The following is a 22,587-nucleotide window of genomic DNA, read 5'->3' on the forward strand; positions in this document are numbered from 1 at the left end:
ATCCCTGCCACATTTTCTTTAATCACTTTAAGCCAACAAACCCATTTAGCCTAATCAACCGTGGCACACGCTGCGTATACTCGACATTCAACTGCTTTATTTTGCACTCCCCCACTCATCTCTTCATCACGTTTGAAGAACTAAAGACCGGCTATTTAAATAAAGTGTGTTTCTCTCCACCATTTTCTTTCGAAAATTGTCCGTATATTTCGTTCTGTTTTTATCAGAATTCGCACGGCAAAGGAGCACCAAAGCAAACTAAAAACTGAAATTGAATTGCAAATTTTTTAACAAAATTCCGGGCACGCATCGAGAGCCAAGCAACGGCAAACCACTCTTCTTATGTTTTTATTTTCCATTTTCCTTTGACACTCTTAATGATTTCGCCTGTCAAGAACAGCATTTCAGGGGGGCTTTATGGGGGCCTAAGAGGGTCCGACATCGGATAGAGAGACAGACAGGTGTGATAGATCGCTGCGTTTGCTTGATTGGCCGTCCGATAGAAGGTGTCGGACTTTTTACCTGGCCAGCAGCAGCAGGAGCGGGGGTAGCAGGTGCCGTCAAGCGGATTTGTGCCCCAGACAAGTTGTATCTATGGCAGCTTCAAAGCGAACTTAGATAAGAAAAGTTTGTCAGAGTGTCTTTATAATTAATATGGAATGAAGAGATAGCCATAAAAAAATGTAATTAAATGTTAAACTTAACACATCTCCAAAATGGTGTGGCTATTGTCTAAAAACATTTAACAGAGATAGATTTAAAAGACGTAAACAAAATCCAATAGTTTTAGTATTTTAAATAAATCTTTTTTGGCTAAAATATATCCTTTAAAGTGCTGTAAATATTTCCAGCAATAAATCAAATTATTTTTGATTTTTTTCATATTTTTCAACAACCAGGCCGGAAAGCATTTTCTTGCCAGCGCTTCAATGCGTTTCGTAAGCCTCCAGGTAAGAGCTCTGCCCTTCCTCAGAACAAACATCGGGGCACTTAAGCCGCGTTAATTGACCGAACACAGTCCCATTTTATATCACTCCACTCAACTCGGCTCAACCTGACTCGATTCGCTTCGTTTTGATTGGATTGGTAATGTGCAATTTTCATATGTATGTCAATATTATGCTACGTCTAGTTTTTTCAAGGTGCCTCGGGTTACGACGTCGGCAGCAACACGGCTTTACACAAATAGCGGCAACAGGTATCGCATGGACATGCATATTGAGTTATTAACAATCGTTTACATCGTAGTTGAGCTGCTTGTTTGTTTGTTGTTTGCTGCCTCCGAACTCGAGAACGTTATCTAAATGTTATAATGCACCCAATTTGCGCTAATGAAATCAAACGGAGCGCCACTCAATTGAATTCAATTGGACAGTTTACAATGACTAACTTAACTAAACTCAACTAAGCCTCGAGAGACACAAATGTTTCGGCATCGAATCGATTAACGCTCCCGGGGACCAGCAGCTAATTAAAACGTTTATGCTAATGAGGCGACACGCCGCCATGTCGGTGTCGCGAGATGTCAGCCAAAAGCTGGAAAAATCGACAAAAAAAATGTAGAACGAAAATGCTGAAATGCCCGAGGTTAAATGAGCCAAAACTCGAATAAAGTTTTCACTGCTACAGAGCGTTGCAGATAGTAAATATATTTTAGCATTACTCATTAATTATAAAGCTATTGATTGAGTGAGGATTTGCATTCCAACTAATTTTCTTAATTATATTTTTTTGTTTTATTTATTTCTTTCTCTCACTCTTTTTATTTATTTATTCATAGGCTAGGCAAGACATAAAACCGAAATCAAGTCAATTAGAGACAAAACTAGGTAAAACAAAATCACAAGCAATCAGCTAAGCAGGTTCCAAGCATTTTCGGTGCTAATCATTGGCCACAATGGGTTAATCGGCGATTGCCCAAGTATACTAATACCACAACTATTATGTGGGCTTGTGGGTGGTTACAGTGACGCAAGTGCAACAATCGGTGGGTCAAGTCGAGACTCGATTCGATATGTTTACTAGTTCTCAGTGCAATTTGCGTCAGTTAGCGAAGAGGAAAAACTTTTGAGGTTTCCAAGTAATTTTCCACCACGCCAAAGTATACCGAAGTTCTTTGATACTTAGGAGATACTTGGTCTTTGGTTTCTGCATTTCTAACAAAGGGAAGTTAATCCTTTTTATGATAAGATGGCCAAAGAGCAAACTGAGTAAAAAGTGGAAATCCCAGAAAAACCAGGAGCAGATGAGGAAAATAATAATAGAGTAAAAACAATTAGTAGGATAAGGTCCTTAATAATAAAACAAAAACTTGAGTTGATATATACTTTTTAAATAATTTTTAAAGTCTGTTTATCATTTATTGAATATGTTTTTACTAGTCTTAATTCATTCAAGTTTTTTAAGGTTTCTATGTCTCTAGAAGACCTAGTTTTATTTTTGTTTTGTCGATGTTTACAAGACGCCATCTATTTTCTTTTTAATTAACATCCGAATAGGTGACATTTTGGAAATAACTAGGTCACCTGCTTGGGGCTCAAGGCAAGTCAAGTAAAGGTAAGTACCTCCCACACCCACTTGAGGGGAATTTGCATACGATATGAGAGGGGTCGTGTTGGATGGTAGGCGTACTTTTAAGCCGCACCTGAGGAACCTTTCGAAGCGATGCTTAAACGTTTTCTAACTAGGCCGAGCACCTGTCAGTATTCTACACGAAAAATGCTAGAATGCCTTGAAAGTTCATTGACTTAGGCCAGGTCCTTCAGCACACCCCTGACCACCCTTAAACATCACAAAGTCCTTGCCAGCCCCATTTCTGTTCAATGAAAACTGTGTCAGTTCTAGCGAAAAACGGGGAAATGAGCTAGCATTAAACAAGCCAGCCATTTTTTACTCTTGCAGTTAAAACGTTTTCTCAATATCATATTGGAGAGTATCTGACTGAAAAGTCTTAACAAGAGAAAAGTTCTAGTCTATTCGACCGGAAAACGAAAACGACAGTCCTAAATTCGTTCCGATTTTTAGGGCAACAGACCAATTGTCTTTCGAAAAACATACAAAAACTTTGTCTTGCAGATTTCGAACTAAAGCCCTAACATGAAATTGAGAAATCGATCCTTGTTAAACTATTTAGGTAGGTCAACAACTAAAATACTTTATTTTTATGCTTATTTTAAAGGAATTAAAAGAATCAGATGTTTTCGATTATATACCAAGTTACGAATAACAATATTGCCACTGAAAGGGAATATAAAAAAAAGGGAAGCTAAAAGCTGAAAAGAAAGCAAAAAGGCAAAAAGGACATGAAGTAAAGGGAGGTGGGCTAGTCGAAAAGGGAAGTGAAATTATGCCATCGCTCGGTTCAGTAAGTCCTTAAAGTACAGAAAATGTGGGACAACGTAGGACTTATTGTGTGGGTGTGTGCGTGATCTGGTACATATGTATGTGTTGGCGTATTATTTTATTTATTTTTGTGTGGGTGTGACAGGACACTTTGCGTCAGCAGCAGCAGCAGACCGAAAAATAACAACAAAGATAGAATTGCGTAGTGGCAACTTGAACTGGGTGTGTACTAAGCTTATTGAGGGGGTGGAAATCAGCGAAGAGAGGGGAAAATGTAGAACGGCAGACTTTCAGAAGAGAGAACGAGCGGAAGGAGGGTTCCGAAATCAATGAATGAAAGTACCAACGCACGCATGAGCAAGTGAAAGGGAAAGGGAAAGAGAGAGGTGGCCAGGACCATGGAAAAACCAGGACCTGCAAATAGATTTTCTAATAAAGTTAGTGAAACCTTGTAATTCAATCTTGACAAAACATTGAAGAGGAGTTTAAGACGTATATTTATTAATGTAAGGAAAATAAAATGTTATTAAAATGTTGCAGGCTGAGAAAAAAGTTTTTAAATGGATTAGGAAACAAAATGGTAATTTTTAACCATAACTGACAAATAGTATAAAGTTTCTTAGTTACAGTCATTGAAATTCATAAAGTTTAGAAAAGCAAAGCTTAAGTTTTGTACTGAACAATGAAATGTTTTAATTTGTTATCTAAAACTTTTTATTTACACATCAAGTTAAGGAAAATAAAGCATCCCATTCAACTCTATAAGGAAGTCTTATATTTGAGTCTTATTTTATTAAAATCTGAACATACAAATCAATTGAACTTCTAGCTTTATCATAAAAAGAAAGAGAACTAAATATTAAATAAAATGAAATGCCAAAAATCTGTATTTGTTCATGAGTAAATGTATCTCTTTGTCTTTAGCAATTATTCCCAGTTGATGCAAGTGTAGCCAATTTACTTCCCAAGCGTAATCGAATCAATTTAAGCTTATTTAAGGGGCGGGCGACGCCCTAGGGAGCAGAGGGCAAGCAAAGGGCAAAGCACAGAGCCAGAGAGCCTGGCCAAGTGCGGATGGATTGGCAAGGAAATCAACTTCAACTTGCCGCAAGGACAGCCACTGAAACCGAAACTGAAATTTGTCAGACAGCTCGAACAATTAAAACAGGGCCCCGAGCAGTTGACCTGATTTCAGTATATCTACCCTCGTCCGCCCTGCCCAATGCCCCCCGAAATGTTTTTATATTTTTATTATTTTTTTATTTTTTTTCCATTTTGGCGGCAGACTTCGTGACGGCTGAAAATGCCACACACGCAAGGTTTTTATGGGTCTCCGTTGTATTTTCTCGGGTTTTCGCTGTTTCGTTTTTGTTGGTTTTTTTTTTTTTTTTTTGGCAACAAAGGAAAACCTGTACACTGCACTTGCCACAAGCAGCACAACAATCGAGCTCACTAACGGGTCACTGAACCCGAAGAAAAAACTGCAACTGCAGCAACGGCAACGGTAGCTGCGGCTGCAATTTATTTCATAATCATCGCACATGAGCACAGCGGCAAGAAAATCACGTGAAACGGGCCCTGAGCTCTGTTATTTATATATGGGCATTTGGCCAGGCCTCTGGATCTGAATCTGTATCTGAAACTGAATCCGAAACCAACTTGACTTGGCCTAGACGCAAGGAAAAGCCACTGCCGACAAATGGCAGGAAAAACAAAATACGGCGGCTGCGAGAGCCACTTCAAAAGTCAGCTAAGATGGGCGAATGGGCTTTAAAGTGGGACTTACTATTGGGTAACAAATGCTTTAAGAGATGAGATAAGATAAAAATAAGGGCATACAGGAGAAATTTATTTATGTCAGACTGAAAAAGAGCTAGCAGAGCACATAAATATTAATGCGGCCAAAAACGACTTAGTCTTTTAACATTTAAAGACAGTTGAGTGGCAATGTCTCAAAATGTATTTTATTTTTAATTTTTCAGATACGTTAAAATATGGAAATTATATGATATTGTCTTCTTTTCTTTTAAATAATCATAGGGTTTCCAGGATAACAGAACGGTTTTGTAACGGTTATTCTTAACTGGTAAAAACTTATCACAGATAAGTGTCTTGTTGAGCTGATAAAATAATTATCAAGTTTATAAGTAATTTTTTATTACATTTACATTTTTTTGACTCGGTTTAAATAATAACAATATGTATAAAATAACAGCAAATTGTTAGCCTAAAACATATATGTAATAAGTTAATATTAAGACACAGCTTTTATTAGTCATGACAAGTTAAAGTTAAGATATAAATAAATCATCAGATTAAGATTAAATTTAATTTGATTTTTTTTTGATGATATGTCTTATGTAATGAACTATTCGCGTGAAGCCATAAGTTTACAATTATACAGTAACTTTATTGTCTTTAATATGCATTTAAAATATAAAGTGTGATTATTACCAAGAAATCCCAAGAATTTCCAAATACTAGCAATGAAATACTTTATATTATTAATACGTGATAGTTTACTCACCTAAGTTCTCGAATACTGCTTAAACAAACCTCGCACATAACAAGTAATGTCCCTGGAGCTGCCAAACAAAGGCTACCTCGTAACCGGGAGCCACTTGAAGCCGCCCAAAGCTCTGGCTCTCTGTTCCCCAGTTTTTTCTGCCTTTTTCGCCATCCAACACCCAACTATCCGACAACCCAACTCCCCAAAAGGGGCCACAAAACTTCCCGCGAATGTGTTATGTAAGCGCGCATATTCAACATATTTGCTTGCCCAGTTTTCTTTGCTTAGCTGGCAGAAACGGAAAAAAAAGTTCGCAATGCAGCCCAGAAAAATGGGAAAATATTGAAAATACAGGCAAAGTGCAACGTTGTCAGGTTTTTTTTTATTGCAATTCTTTCTATGCTGAGAATGTTTTGGGTCTGGTGGAATGGCAACATATGAATCATATATAGATGTACGGAGTACTACAACTGTTTACATTATCGCTGTTGTCATATGATTGCCATAGGTTGTTATTTGGACTGTGGGTTTTTTTCTGTTTGGATAACACGGCGGATGAAAGGCATTCGATATTACTCATACGACGCGTTAGCCTAGGGGAAATTTTCTAAAACCGCTCAAATAGCCATAAGCCCAAAAATAATTACACAATGCCACCGAACATTCGATCCCCACCATATGGCAATATTTCAAAATATATATATATATATATATATATATATTCTAGCGCAGTAATTTTGTGGCTAATTTGCCACTATTTGACACTTAATATGCATGTAAAACGCTTTCTATACAGCCATCACGAGCTAATGTGCGCATTTAGGCCAGGTCAATGAAATTTTTATGAAGACATCAGCAGCCGTGGCAGTTGCACTCGAATTATGGCTAATTACATGGCCAATTTAATAGACATTCCCATATGTCGCCTCGGGGGCAGCTAATGGTCCCTAAAACGATGCCAAAATGGCTGGAGGAAAACGAAACGGAAAACATGGCCAAGAACTGTGCTGTTATATAACAAAGTAATGTAAGTTCTGACGCCCTGTCCACACATCCCATCCCTTGGGTTCAAAATAATGGAACCACGGGGGTGGTGAGGCGAAAACATTTTTGTTTATATTCGGCGTATTGCAACACGCACAAAGGAAATTTCAAGTTGCTTTAATAAACAATTTTTACGCCGATTGTTTGTAAATATGGCTAGTATTTAGATATGGCCATAAATTACTCAAACTATAATTTAAATATTGCAAATAGGCATATTTTAGAAAATACTTTTACGTTATTTGTTTCGGAAATTCTTGAGGTTCAACCACTCAGAAGTATTAAACGGATTAAGATTGCTTGGAATGAGTTTTTCTTAGATTATACAATCTATAAACTATATAATCCTCAAAAACGTGGTCATGATAAGCTGACACATTAATGACTTCAATTTAAAAATAAAAATAGCCGAACATGGCTCGATTAATAATATTAAAGTAAAAAAATCAAATTTAGGTTATTTTGAAATCTCAAATATATGAAAAAAGAATTTGTTATACCAAATCAATATTTTTACAACCTTCAACTATCTGTACTTATGATACAACCGATTTCAGACAACAAACAAAAACGATATAGTTATGCCAAATGTTTTAAAATGAGCCATAAATTCAGACTTAGAACCAGCGTAGACGGCATAAAAAAAAGCATAATACGCACAATATTTATATTTTTGACGATAAGAAAAAAAAGCATTTAAAGTCCGTTTGCAAGTACGAGAGAGACTCGCTGATAAGCGTCGGCAAATTAATTCTGTTTTGCAAGTATTTGCTTTTTTGGCAGCCATTGATAAGCGTTTAAATTGTGGGACTGTGTCACGAGCTATAAGTCAAACCTGGTCCGCTGACTTAAAATAGTGGCCAGTGCTTACAGTCGTTGACATTGGCTGGATTGTAGATCTTAGCAATGGCCAACCTCGGAGCGTGTGACCAGATCATACTCCTCCCACTGGGCAGACAGCTGGTAAGAAACTTTGTCATACACTTACGGTACACATTGCCTAAACGCAAGTTTTAAACTTAGAAAAAATGTAGGAAAACACTTGTTGAGTTTTGAGAAAGTATTAAAAAAGATTCCATGAGTTGGAATTAAAGTTAGCTAATTTTGCAAATGAAAACAACATTTACTTTTAAAACAGAAATCGTATATTTTATATATACTGTAGCTTGATCATCGATGTGCATTTGGCGGTATTGAATTTTTCGCTGACTGGCTGCGGGGAACCGGTTCCATGCCATCATCATGGCATCATAATATATTTTTTACTCACTTATATATATATATATAGGAGTACCTACATGGCATATATTTTCGCCAATTTCTGCCAAAATATGTAAGAGCCATTTTTATGAGTCAGTCTCTCGCATTTAACGCGGTGCGATTGTCCGTACACTTGTTTCTGCATTCCAGCGAACTCCAATGATATTCGAGAGCCGAGTTTGGGTTTTCGTTTCGATTCCAAGTTAGCCGCCAAAATCGTCACGTGCTTTTCGAGTCGATTCGCTTTATCGCCGATTTTTTGCTCGTTTTTTTTTTTTTTTTAGCGCTCACTTTGTTTTTGTTATTTGCCTTTGTAAACAATGGGAGGCTTGTTTCTAAATATTTATAGCGTGTTCATTTGCGTGCCAGTGTCTGTGGGCCCCTGCATTTTGTGTAATTTGGTATCGCTTATTATACAATAATACCATTTTAGGTTAGGCACGAGTTAACATTTTATACAATTTCGGCAAAGTTTGCCAGCGCCAGAGTTCATTTTTCTCGGTTCGGTTGGGTGGGCGTGTTCATGATTCGCTAACTTTCTTAACCGAATAATACCGCCTTCTTATTGTGCGATCACGTTCGTCAAATGGCCGGAGAATACGGCATATGGATGCGTAGGCAAACAAACCTCGCTAATTTCACAGACACGCAGAATTAACAAAGTTGAGCTTGCGATGCAGCAGTTTTGCGTCAATTGCAACTCTGTAATGGAATATTTTTCCAAGAAATTCCTTATATTTACTTGGACATCGAAGCGGATAGCCATGGATAACATTTCTATGTGAATTTCGGGTTAATTAGAGATTTGACTAATCGATGTTTTCGCGTAGGAACGCTAAGATCATTACAATAGCACATATTTGCTTTCAAAAGGTCTCTTATGAATTTGTTATTCACAGTGATTTTTAGTCAAAGCGATGTTTATATCAAAGGAAACAGTAGATAATGGGAATTAAAGTTTATAAATGTAAATAACATACATTTCTTCTTGCGTAAGTTTAAAACTTTAAACTTCCGTCAAGAGCGTAACCACGGCTTGAAAGTAATCAAAGTATAAACATTATATTAACGCTACAAATGCCATACCCGTTAGTAAACCAGTAACAAATAATTCGAAACATGTGTTCCATCCTTACATTCAACAAATAAAAGACAGTTGATTGTTTTCCCGGTCCACAAATAGCACATTAAATTTACTACCTAGCTGTGCAGTGGGAATTTAAATTCATTTATCGAAGGAAAGCAAAGCAGATGCTGAATAATTAGTGACCATGACTGACACTTCCGGAAGCATCACAATTTGCATTCACAACACGCCAAACAAAATACAAATTATTAATTAAAACAAATCTGCACCGACCCCGGCCCACGCAGAAATAAATTGAATTATCCCAGAGGCAAAATGCACAACAGGGGAAAAAAACCATATAATTGAATCACTCAACGATCGAAAGCGCTTCAAATTAGCCAGGGGAAAATAAACAACTCACATATTATATGCAAGCAAAACAGCAAGGAACCCGGAGACTTCAAATCGAAGCTCAAGAATTTTTCGCAAATCGCACAACCTGAATTCCGTTGGTGGCTTCTGCGGGAATCGTTTCGCTTTCATTCGGCTTGGTTCAGTCCGGTTTAGGTTCAGTTTTCAGTGTTCATTTTGCAGTTTTCAATTCAATTAAGCGTCGGCGGGCGGAGTTCAGCACACATTGGCGTCTGGGACCTTTTTCTGTTCTGTTCTTTTTTTTTTTTTTGTCTGCTCTGCGCGTAATTCACTTTATTCAAATATGTATAATAAAATAAACGCCTGAATGCAAAGCACAATGGGCGAAATAAAGCAAGCTATGCGGCCCATTGTCAATTCAAGCTGTCCGGATGCACAGGGAAAAATAATTCCAAGGAATGAAAGTCCTTTTCAAATGATAATATTAGATATCAATGTAATATCAAGTTAGCAGAACATCTCATAACTTAAAAATAAATTGAGCGACACATAATTAATGTCAAAATCTTTAAAAAGATTTAACTATAGTTTGTGGTTTTTTAAAGAGTATTAACATTTATGTAAACTTGCCACACTTAATTAAAACTAAATACAACTTAATTATATACGTATCTTTTAAGATCAGATAAGATACTTTTTTTTTGCCTGCCTTGACTGGTTTTTCTCGGGTCTCGACGCAGATTCAGATACAAAAGACTCGGGCCGGATGTTTTCAAGTAAGTCCCCAACCAACTATGGCTTTTATGCGAATTGAACTTATCTCAATGAAGAGTGACAACGCGACCAGAGCGATGAGAACGACTCTGGGGCATTACTGGTGTTTAAGTATGGAAATTGTCACGGCGGATAAATTGCCACAATGCATTCTGAACAGCTTGTGTTCAGCTTGTTATCAGCCCACTAAAGTGACCACCCACTGGAATAGTCAGCGGATAAGTATAATTCAAAATAGACCCACAAGGGACCTGAAGTCAGCTTGCACTAAGTCAATTGTGAATAACAACGGATAAGAGAACAATGCACCATTGAATACACATTTATATATAAGAGTTCAGATACAGTTTTTTAAGACACTTCACAGGTTATCTCTCTCAATTCTAAAAAAAAAACAATAAACTCACATGATTAAGATAAAAATTGGTAAACAAATATAAAAAAAAGAAATCTATATTTAATTAATAAATCTATATTTCATTCTAATTGACCAAAATAATCCTTATCTGCGTTTTTGGCATGTATCCATATCTTGTCCATTTATAATTGAGTTACATACCCACCCATTGATTAGCTTACATTAACAACACTTCCTACCAGGCAAAAAAAAAACAACTGATAACCAGATTGGGTTATTGATTTACAGCTTATCCGACTACACGGATAACGTTTACAACACGGCAACACGATGTCAGGCGAAATCAAGGGGGAAGTTGTAGAAATATTTACCCCGCGGCCAGTTATTTAACTTATATTCAATAACCACCAGATATCGGGGGCCCAGCGCTACGGACATCTGTTAAATATTTTATTTTCGCCGGTGCAGTTGTTGTCAAGAAACGAGATCGGGCTCAATGAAATTACTTGCACAAATTAATGCCGCACAATTACCGAACGAGCGAACGACAAAGTCATATCCAAAGTCGGGCACAAATTTATTGTTTGGTATCTCGAGCAAATGCCCGCCATGTATCAGCTCTCTATATAGGATTTATGTACATGGAGCAATGCGCTCATATCGCGCGAATTGCCTTTCATGTGCTGCGTTTTATACTTAATTTTATTTTAGTCTCGGTTTTTTTTATGTTCGAGTGTAGAAAATTTATCTGGTGGGCGTATTTTTTGTTTCGCTCCTCTGTTCTGTTGCGGCCAGTACTTGATTTAATAAATTTGATTAGGATTTATGAGCGTGTGGGCTTTCTATTTCGCGAGCCTCTCATAAAGTGGAGCGGTCCGATGTGTGAAGTTACCCGGATATCTACATCAGGTGATCATGTCCAATATGTGATAACAAACGATTAAATTGATAAAAGCAGATATTCGTCAGATCGACCAAAATTAATCAACTTCACACAAAATATAGTAGGTTATTTTTATAAACACGGAAAAAAGAGAGATTTTTCGAATTTTTGGGAATCATTTCAGGTAACGTAAAGATTGAAGATGTACGACAAATAATACTCAAAAATCTATAAAGTAATTGGAGTTTGTATAGAATGCCGGGGTTTCTTATAACAAGTGATAAATAAACAAAAAGTTTTTATCATAAGAAAAGCAACGTTGAAATAGAAATGTTTGGGATTTCCTATTGATAGAATCTTTTATTTTAAAATAGGATTTTTATTTAATGAAATACTTTGTTATTCCAATATCAACTTTGAGCATTGCCCTCGGTAATAATACTAACCTTACTTAACACATTCCACCCGTAACCCGTAACCAGTAAAGGGGACAATTTTGACGTTGTTTGTCGACACAAACGCAAGCAGAAACAATTAATTTTCTGGTAATTTAGCATAAACCAGGTCCCATGACAAACTCAGCCAGATTTACGGCCAACGTGCGGGCAGTTTGTACAACGTTCATGCGGCCACAGAAATAAACATAAGCAGAGGTAAGCCAAGCGTTTTAAGAGGGGAGAGTTGGCCGAAAAAAATATTGATTTTCTGCCCACCTAAATTGCGTTGTCAAGGGTGGAGACACTGGGTTAGTTGGTTACTCTCGATAAAGTTCAGACCCTTTGGCAGAGTTCAATGAACCAACACACTGAAAGTATTGTGGAACTTATAGACTGAAACTTGTCGGTTGCACTGGGACAATAATCGTCGTGAATCACCGAATAAATCACGTTCTCGTCACCTAGGCACGTACACATATCGTTGAATATGAGATATGGATGGGGTGCACACAAACAAATTTTTAGTTGTTGGGGGTCGGATTGGGTAGATTACATTTTTAATAATTATTTTTTTTTAGCCACCAAAACTAGTTTTATTATACTAGTTCAAAGTTGAAAAGGCAAGAATATGATCATTCTTAACTTAGTTACTTTTTTTTAAAGCCTGAAATGCTTTTTTTCCTGTGTGGATTGGATAAATGGATGGATGTGAGACTCAGTGCAAAGCGACGTTTACTTATTGAAATCGATTGATTCTGATTCCAGTCGGTCAGCTTTGGTTTTATTTTTTCTGACTGGCTGGCTTGCCGGATCTGTAAATTGCACGACGACTTTTTATGATTTTGTGAGGTAAATTTGAAAAGTCGTTTTGTATCGGTCCACTCACGTGAGCGAACGATTCGATGGAACCAGATGACAGACAGTTTACCCAAATACAATTTGTCCATTGCCAGTCAAATGTGTTCAGATAAAGACATATTAATAATATTTCTCTTTTTTTCAAATTTATTGGTTCGTTTTTGGGGAAATCTTCCCCATAGATAAGATAGCCTCGCCTAGAAATTGAAATTTCGGCAAATGTTTGCTGATCGCAGTGCTTTTTCGGCGAAATTTCGCAAGCGATTTATAGATTAGGTAATTTATATTCCCTAATGCGAGGTAATTACCGCTTAATCAAATGTTTGGACTACAAAGTTATAAATAATTACTCAATCGGCAAGTTTTATACAATTGTAGCATGTCAAACCCAAAATAATTTTTTATCTGTGTGAGTCATAGGAAGTAATAAGCAAGACATAAAACTTTTATCAAATTTGGGATTCGGAGAAACCCTGAAAAGTTCTTAGAAAAATCACAAATTTATGGTCGACAGTATTGTTGAAAATCCCCCTTTTTTACACCACATACCAAGTAAATCACCTTTAGCAGCATTTATAACAATGTACATATTTTACCACAAACAATAAATAAAGAAAATTATCCACGAAACATTATCCCTCCGCAAATTTCATAAATAACTAAACTTTATCATTTAGAACGTTAATTTAAGACCTGAACAAACACCTTTTACAATTTTTTAACTCTTTAGTTCACTATCAACCTGGAAAAACATGGTTTGCTGCCGTCATAAATTGTGCAAGGTTGAACCAAAAAAACGTCTATCTAATCAGTTACGTATGAAAGAGCACATGAAAGCGTAAAAAGACGGAATTTTAAGGCTTATAAAATTAAATGGGAATTTAGGAAAAGAAAAATTTGAATAAAATTTAATTTAATTCAATGAATCACTCATAATACTCATTTTCAGCTTGAAACTTTAGTCCCCATGATTTGCAAAAAAAATGATCGACAAATATATAAAGAAAAATAGAAGAAACCCCATGACAAATTCCTTTCGAAACAGAGATAAAAAGTGAGATATAATATTTTGTACCTGTCGAATTCTGCTGTTGTTTTGTTTTTTTGCCTTTCCTTCGTTGATAATTTTTTACTTTTTTCTGTGTTCTTGTTCCGTTCTCTCTTTTTTCTGATTTGCTGCACTTGTTCTTATTCCTCGTCTCCTCCTCCTTTCGTTGCTTTTTATGCACTCGATTTTTGTTTTGCTTGGCTCGTTCGTTTTATCGTGTTGTCACGTTTTCACTTTCACAGGTAAATTCTAAAAGAGCAGGATATATATTCTTTTTTACCCAATTTATTCCGTTGCCCGAGGGGGCGTGGCGCGGGAAGAGGCGGCGGGCGCTCTTTGGCCTTTACAGACACACACACAGAGAAAGCGCGAGGGAGTAAGGTAATTACGAGCGAATTGTTAAAAATATATTTAAATATCTTTAAATCGTTTATAACTTGTATTTAAAGTGATTTAATTTCAATCGCCCTATATACATATTTGATGTTTATATTTTGTATTTCATTTATTAGAATGGGAACCGAAAACACAAGCAGCGCGGTCGAAAAATTATCGTGCAATAACAAAGAGAGCGTTTTGCGAGTTGCTTAAATAGATTTTCGTTCACAGTGTCTTCGAACCTCTCTCACATTTTTCGCTCTCTTAGGTTTGACGAACAGTGGGCTAAAAATGACTTGAGCCAACCGACAAAAAAAATTGGCATACCAATTAAATTACAAACGGTTTTTGAAAACTATACTTATTGGTACATAACCTTTTAATTAAAGCTTATTTATATTAACTCTTCATTGACAAAAAATAACTCTTAATGTTCAATAAAATAAGTATCCAATAAGTTAAATTACAAAGTATGAATTTATTCAACAAAATAGGCCCACTGTGGGACGACTTAGGTTCGATGTCAAACCAGAGAGATTTAGGAAAGTATGAGAGTGGCATCTCGAGCCATAAAATATACAAAATAACATAAACATAAAATATATTTGTATCTGATTTTTTTTAAATATCAAACCAGCAAAGCTACGAAGTGAAAAGCTTGGAAATTTCTTTGAAACACAATATATTTTTCTGGTAACGATAAGGAGAGCGTTTAATACCGTTATAAAATGTAAGAGAATAGCAGAATGGGAGAGAGAGGCAATGCGCAAGTGTGGGAGGGGAAATGGGTGTCCCCTCTTACAATGCTGTTCAAAAAGTTGTTCTTTGGGTTAATGGTCTTCAAAATTCTAGAACTTTCGGAGTATGTTGAGTATGTATATAGCAAATAATGCAAGCAAAATGTTTTTTTTAAAGAAGATAGAATTAATTATTTATTTGTGGAGTTCTACGATTATTATTATTGGCTTATTAGCAAAGATGTTGAGAGAGGGGTAACATCTTTTTCGGGTGGATCTTACTCTCTTTTTTTTATAATCCAATTATTTACTCTCTTCTTTACTGTTCTTGTATGGGTGCGATAATGAAAAATACGAATGCTAATTTCGCCGGTTAATTTATGTTAATATCGTCTGGTAACTTCTATTAATTTGGTGAAAAAACAAACGCACTTTAACAGGAGGCAGTTCTCCCTTAGCCGACATTCAAATTTAGCAAAATAAAAAGCTAAATTGCAGAACATTTCACACGTGGTTTTTTTAATGCAACTTCACGCAACAGAAATTCCCACACACACACATGAATAGTAAGAAAATAAACGGAACACGTCTCATACCGCAGCAACAACAACTCTCTCACTCTCTTTTCTATTCTCCCATTTGGGGTCTCTCTTACTCCAATTGTGTTTGTGTAAGTGTTTATAAAAGAAGCAACAAAAATGTTGTTAATTTTAGTACTTCGCTTAGCACTTTAGTATAATGCGCAAATTGGCGACACAAATATCGATTTATTGAATGTTAACATGACTCGCTTTTAAACTTGGCAAATAGGAGTATTTATTTACTGGCAATTGGATTAGGATTTGGATGTGCCATTTGTGTGAGTGTGTGAGACGAGCCTTCTAATGCTTCCAAAAAAAAGAAGAAGAGCAAGTGGCCTAATTTTTTTGCACAGCGTCCGTTATTGAACCTTTACGACTTTAGCTTTTATTAACCTTTTTCAGTCTGAGTTGCACTTCAACTGATGATTTCGCAATATTGTTATTTACTTTTCGAGCATTTGTGCACTTTTTTTGCCGCGGACTCAAAAACAGTGTAACCGTGTCACTAATATAGTGAAAATACCATCCGTTCCAACATTAAATACCATTCAGTATTTTACGTATTTGGGATATTACCTATACAATTAAATTGCAAAATCCTTAAAAAATTCTACAACTAAATTGCTGAAAATTCCGAAAGTTGTATTTTTAGAAAACTAACAATTCCTTCATATGTAAAAACAAAAAAATCTCAGCCGAGTTTGTCTTTAAAAACACCAAAGTATATAAAATACCGTAAGCAGTCTTGTCATTTAAGCATTTTGAAACACTAGAAGCGCGATTTTTAAATCCAAATATTAAAAATGTAATGAAAACTTTTTTCCCCAAAGATACAAAGTTCCCAACTTAAACTCGGCTAAATTAAAAGCATGATCAAAAAAACATTTACCATATTAAATAAAAAGATTTGTAGTGTATGAAAATAAAATTGTCTTTGTTCGTTTGAGTTTACAACTATAGAGTCTTAATCTCTGAGTTTTTAGCATAGCATTACAGTATTTATGTGTTTATCTGTTTTTGTTTTAGGAATCTCCAATAATCTCTGAGAAAATCTCTATTATTCGCTGAATATAATGTTGCACATTTCGTTGTTCTTCTGATTTAGGGCAAAAGTGCAGCCCGTGGTTTTGTGAGAGAGCGAAGAGCAAACGTGTTTGGCATAAGGACGATCCACAGATTGCAGGAAAACCGAACGAATATTGGTTTGTCTGGGTGGAAACAAAGAAATCAATATGGGTTGGTAAGTTATAGTCCCAGAAAAACTCACTTGAGCAACTGTTCAGGTCTCTGAAGTTGCATGCAGAGTTTTATTCCACTATAAAAGTCCAGATCCGCATTCAGACTCAACTTCGGTTCGTGGGTCAGACTGAAATCCTGCACTAATTTAGCATAGGTGAAGCCAACGGCAACGTGACCCAAGACAGCGCTGCCAGTGCTAAAAAATATAGTATACAAAATGTAAAATATAATTATTTTTTTATAATTTCTAGCACCCCACTCACTTCTGCTGGATCTCCGTTTGAGCATTACGATTCCACAGGCTAAATCCGACCTTGCCATTGAGATCCACACTCCTGGCGCCCAGCACTTGCCAATGTAGAGTGGCTCCCGACGCCAGGATTATGTAGTGCTCGTTATCCTGTGCCAAAGTGGTTGCCTGGTAGGCTGGCGTCGAGTCCGAAGCACTTCCTCCCCACACATGACCCATTAGCTCTGTCTGACCGCTGAAGAAGATCAGGGGTCGCAGCTGGGCACCCTGCACACTGATTTCCATGCCCGCGGTGACGGTCTCCTCGCCGTCCATCTGATCATCCGCTGGGATTCTGTCATTCCCATCGCCGGAGTCACCATCGCCCACCAGCGAACCCAAGCCGGCAGTGTAGATGCCCAATTTGAAACTGCTGGCTTGAGAGCGTCCTGCGTGGAGCAGGAATTCCACGGAGCCGCGCTTGAGGATCCCTTGGTAGACCTCCTGGGTGCTTAAAAGCGATTCATTAAAGGCAGGCGCCAAGGAAAGTTGACGGGTAAGAACAGTGGTGAGTCCTGCAAGTTGTTGGTTTAATGTAATGTAATGTAGTTAATAAAATTAAACACATACCCTTTTGTCCCAGTACATGGTAGTTGTTCACCTGACTCCTTTTGGCCAACTCCGCCACGAATAAAGCCCTGAATCGCGGACACTTTTCAGCCAGCATTCTCAGCTTCTGCAGCACATAGGTTTTGATCTCAAATTGGCGATCGGTTGAGGCTAGGTAATCCAAAAGGTAACCCAATTGCTCCTGATTTGGCCTAAGGGACAGGATAATATCCAGAGCCAGAGTGCGTGCGGAGCTATCAAAGCGTCGCTTTCGCTGATAGAAGATACTCTCAAACTGCTGGCGATGCGAGGAATTAAAACTGCCCGGGGGAAATGCTTTCAAGGCCTGCAGAGCAGCCACCGATAAGTTGGGCTCCTCGCCACTTTGAGCCTGTTCCAGCAGGGATTCAATGGTGACGGGGTCCTGGAGATTTTGCAGTGCCCTGATATACAAAGTGGGCTCCTTGGAGGCGAGGCCTTGCAGAAGATAAGTTCGAACCTGCTGCAGCAAAGAATCATCACCACCCAATCGACTTTGGCGGGTCAAGGTGGCCAGCGTTTGGATAATGCTGTCCCTCAGTTTGAACTGCTTTTTGGTTGATTCCAGCTCTAGTAAGCCGAACAAGTGCTCAACTATTTTCCTATCTGGATGCGTGGCCACAGCTAGGGATTGCAAATACTTCTCTAACAGTTCTAAATGCTCGTTTGTAGTTTCCTCCTGATTGTAGAGGAATCCAAATGTGGCATTATGTGCCTCGAAGGTTTGAACAGCACCAAAAAGATCCACCATAAGGGGCAGCAGTTTCGAATGGTCCTTGAGCAGTTCCTCGAATTGCTCTTGCCTCGAGACGCGAGCCAGGGGGATAAGCTTGACGTAAGCTAGAGCCAGCGAGGATTTGCCCACGTCCTCCGCTTGCAGTTCATTGAGAGATGCTTTAAGTTGTTCCTCAAGCTGAAAAAAGAAACTCTTTCAATTTAAAAACTCATAATCGTATAGCTTACTTACAGTTTGCTCTTTGATCTCGCTGATCAAACCATCTACATCGGACTCCAGCTCGAATACGCGATACCATTCCAGCAGGCTTTGGATGGCCTCCTCCAAACTGTCTACTCCCAGCTGCTTGACTTCCTCCGATCCTTGTGAAATGTGCTGCAAGGTTAGAGTGCTCTTCACGGAGCTTCCCACATCGGGTTTGGCTGCTAGGCTCAGGCGGTGATTTTCCACGGTCTCTGCCTTTAAAAGAGATCCATCTGAAGAGAGTTCATAGGAGACCTGTTCCTGGGCTTGGTGAGTAACGCCCAGAGCTTCTTCTGGATGCGTGTTAACCCTGAGATCCCAAAGAGAGCAGTCTCGTTTGATTTTCTCCACTTTCGTTGAGGATTTCACATTATAGGATACTCGACACAAACCGGAAACATCCAGTTCCTCCTCCGGGGAGTCAGTCAATCTCAACTGCAGAAGCGAAGCAATTCCGCGTTCCAAATTCAGCAGGGATTGATCTTTTGAAGTATGAGCTATAACCTTTTCGGGCTGTCCCTTAACCAAACTGATATAAAAAGGTCTATCAGGTATTTGAGTAATGGAACGGGCTTTTCCAGAGGCATCAACTCGGCTCCCACTGATGAAAACCTCCAGGAGCTGATCTTCATTCTGACTCCAAACCGAATTGATCTTCAGGTCGGTTTCAAATGTATAGCTCGTCTCTTTGGCACTCGAATCCCTTCCCAGTTCCGCGAGAATCACTTTATTCTGCAGCTTAAATATTTGCTGGCTGCTTTGAGAGATTAAAGCCGTTCTTCCCTGGGCTACAAAAATGTGGGTGAAGCAGAAAGAAAAGAACACGTCATTAGTCAATCGAATTGTTATAACTTTCACCCAGAAGCAGAGCCACACGTTGATATTTTTTCATTTACTTAGCCTGGGTCGAGGTTATCAACAAGTGGCCCTACACAGTGGGCGGCGTTATCTCGGAAAGTGGAATAAAAATGTATGAGGAAGAGATAGTTGGATGGATGGATGGGGTGATAAATACCAAAGGTTGTTTCTGATGGTTTTTTTTCGGGAGTTCTGTTCTTGTCAAGAAGAAAACTCGTTTATATTCGATTTTATATAAAATATTCTAGAATACCTAGTAAAACTAATAAATAATAATTTAAGCTTGATTGAGTTTTCATATATTCAAATAAAATTGCCCCATTCTTATAAAAATATTTAAATAAATATAAATTATTTCACTTTAAAATTTTAGATTTCCTACTCCTTTTTTGTCTTGTCTTAAAATTTAACAAATAGTTTCTCCTCGAAAAAAATCTTTACAAATTACAGTTTGCGGTCTAAGATTTAAATGTATTGAAACGTTATTTCTTAAACTCTGTTCTTGGACAAAAAATTAACACCTGTAGCTGAAAATTTCGTTGACCTTCAAAACTTAAACACCTTCGTCCCCTTTCTGGCCCACTGTCCAAAATCAGCTGGTCCAATTGGAAAGTGTGTCAGATAAAAGTTCTCTTCAGCTTTTTGTTGGTGTGCGTTTGTGGGGGGAGCGGCAATGTCAATTTATTTGTTTATCACACGATTGTGTGGGTAAGCGCAACAACAAACAGTTCATTCAACTCTAGTTAACAGTTTTAACTTTCTACGTGCTTTGCATCCGCCAAAAACTATTTACCCCTTCAAGCATTTAATACAACTCACCAAAAAATCCGAACAAGATGGTCAGACAGAACAGCCAATTTGTATGTTTCTTCTCCATGTTTAAAGTTTCCTTTGCTTGACACTGTGCTTAATCTTAAGTTGGCTGAGGTACTTAAATTAATTCATTGATAACACTGTTGTTAAGCCGGCGGCCGATGGATTTAAATGCGGAATGGAACTAAAGCCGACCGGATTGAGCTAAGAATCGAGAGAAACTATATGTATGCCGGTCTTTATCTCTGATTTGTGGTGAGTATAAAAACAGCTGTAAATCAACGAATATGGTGGAAATAAACAGCTGATAATCGCTGTACTGTGGTGAGAATAACTGCTAGTTGAACCTGACAGAGGGCGCCACTGCGCATTTCGTATTGTTTCGATGTCCGTTAATTTTAAATACAAAGTTAAACAAGTGTTTGTGTTGATATTGGATATTTGTATTTAGGTAGGTATTTACGTAAGGTTCAGAGCTACGCAATATTTTAAATATTTAGGAAAAGTTAAAGGAAGATACAAAATTTTTTTTTTTAAATACTTTTTGCTACGTACCTATACGTATACGTACGCAAAATATTTTTTAAATGGCGATAGTTCAGTCAGATTGACAAACAGTTTTGCGATTTCCTTGTGAATATACTTGATCTATTTTTTTTTTAATTAAACACACCAATCACTAACATCGGCTATATACCTTTTGCAAACAAGATTTGGCTTTTTCTAACAACAAATAAAAACACAATCATCTGATTTTTCAAATTATTTATTGGCAACAATTTGTACATAATTTATTTTTATAGGTTTTGTTAAACTATATTGTCTAATTGACAAATGTAAGGATATTTATTTTCACATAAGTGGGCGCCTGTATAACCGTAACGCATGGCAATGCAGTTTTTGCCTTCAAAATCGTTTGCAGTTCCTTCGAGCGGTCTTAGATAGTTTGCCGGCTTTCCGGAGGCCACAGATACAAATTGGTTATGGATGCCCAGCCAGTATGAATTGAAAATCCCGATTTTCGCATTGATGGCGTCATATTCCTCCTGATTTTGAAAGGCCGCTAAGTGACCTCCACTCGTACGACAGGAGTCTTCGGCATCAGACCATGTTTTGATATTGTAATTTTCAATGTAAAAGTATCTTGAATTAATCCGCTCATATCCTTCCGGAACGAACAGTGTTTCCCTTGGCTCTGGCCATTGATTTATATCTGGTTTACTCTCCACATTGGGATTGTTCACTTTCTTATTATTTTCTACAATTAAGTTTTCAAGTTTCCGGTTTATTTCATTTAGAATTTTGTCCAGAGTCTTCTGACTGGTGCCAAACGTTGCTTCATTTTCTTTTTCCAATATTGCCAGAGATTGTTTCTGAATTCTTTCCAAATCTGTCAGTTTTCTTTTTCAATTCTGTCCAGCCTATTCTGGATTTCATTCAACTTTAGAGTAATGGTATTTAACTGCTTTCGAACTTCTCGGTTTTTTGAGCGGCAAGACAAAACACCCCACATTGATTGGGGGCAACGTTCAGCACACAAACTGACTTAATATAATCCTGGGATTGAGCGATTTCAAACATTATGCAGGCCACAAGGGCGTAGAAAATATTAATTTCTTGCTTTAACATTTTGGGAACAGAGAACTGCGGATCACAAGGGCTGCCAAGAAACTGAATTTGAATTTATTTTTCAACTTTTTAAGAGCCATTCAGTTACAAGATTAGAACGACTTTTTTCATTTCGTTTTGTGTTTTCCCAAAAATGTTTCAATCAATGTTTTTTTTGCAGTAATATTTTAATTATTGTTTTTTTTTTATAGTATTAATCTACGTCTAAAAATATATAGCACTCACGCTATGCTTTGATAAGCACGTCTTTTAATAATATTATTAATGATTCATTTTCTGAGAATTTAAATAATTATTAAGAAATGGACGAAAACTATTTGGAACAATGGGATTAAAAAATTGATTGTATTAAGTAAAATATGCTTGCAAAAGGTAAGGTAAATTAAGTTAAATTATAATTATATAACTACTTTATAAATGTCAAACAAATTAAAAACCCAATCGGAAATTTAAAACTATTGTTTTATTTTGGGTAAACTATTTCTAGCATATACGCATATGAAATATTTTGAATATTTTGTTTTAGGTGCTAGAGTAAGGTT

At 37.2% G+C, this 22,587-nt stretch overlaps 2 protein-coding genes across 6 annotated transcripts in view; both read right to left on the reverse strand.

Moving 5' to 3' along the window:
- LOC108141787 (GTPase-activating protein skywalker) overlaps positions 1-16,137 on the reverse strand; it is a 44,590-nt gene extending 28,453 nt beyond the window's left edge. For 3 of the 5 annotated variants that reach the window (XM_017265305.2, XM_041710453.1, XM_017265299.2), the window contains exon 1: positions 13,982-14,513. The gene's annotated coding sequence lies outside the window, so the exon portion shown is untranslated. Of the gene's footprint in view, positions 1-13,981; positions 14,514-16,043 lie in introns of those variants that run through there. The other 2 variants (XM_017265300.2, XM_041710456.1) reach the window with 2 other exon arrangements.
- A 428-nt stretch (positions 16,138-16,565) lies between these two features.
- Positions 16,566-20,643, reverse strand: LOC108142013 (microsomal triglyceride transfer protein large subunit). The gene is made up of 6 exons (XM_017265683.2): positions 20,423-20,643; positions 18,734-19,533; positions 17,749-18,679; positions 17,153-17,693; positions 16,918-17,085; positions 16,566-16,858 (listed from the first exon to the last, which is right to left on the reverse strand). The coding sequence occupies exons 1-6, from the start codon at positions 20,478-20,480 to the stop codon at positions 16,708-16,710; spliced, it is 2,649 nt and encodes an 882-aa protein (XP_017121172.1). The 5' UTR covers positions 20,481-20,643; the 3' UTR covers positions 16,566-16,707.
- Between the last annotated feature and the right edge of the window lie 1,944 nt (positions 20,644-22,587).

Source organism: Drosophila elegans, unplaced genomic scaffold (genome assembly GCF_018152505.1).
Source record: "Drosophila elegans isolate 14027-0461.03 unplaced genomic scaffold, ASM1815250v1 contig_814, whole genome shotgun sequence".
Classification (NCBI taxonomy): Eukaryota; Metazoa; Arthropoda; class Insecta; order Diptera; family Drosophilidae; genus Drosophila; species Drosophila elegans.

Coding starts and splice junctions, on each gene's coding strand:
- LOC108142013 (XM_017265683.2), bottom strand. CDS start 20,480: ATGGAGAAGAAACATACAAATTGGCTGTTCTGTCTGACCATCTTGTTC. Junction 18,680..18,733: donor GCGAGATCAAAGAGCAAACT/GTAAGTAAGCTA, acceptor TTCTTTTTTCAG/CTTGAGGAACAACTTAAAGC. Junction 17,694..17,748: donor CCATGTACTGGGACAAAAGG/GTATGTGTTTAA, acceptor AACAACTTGCAG/GACTCACCACTGTTCTTACC.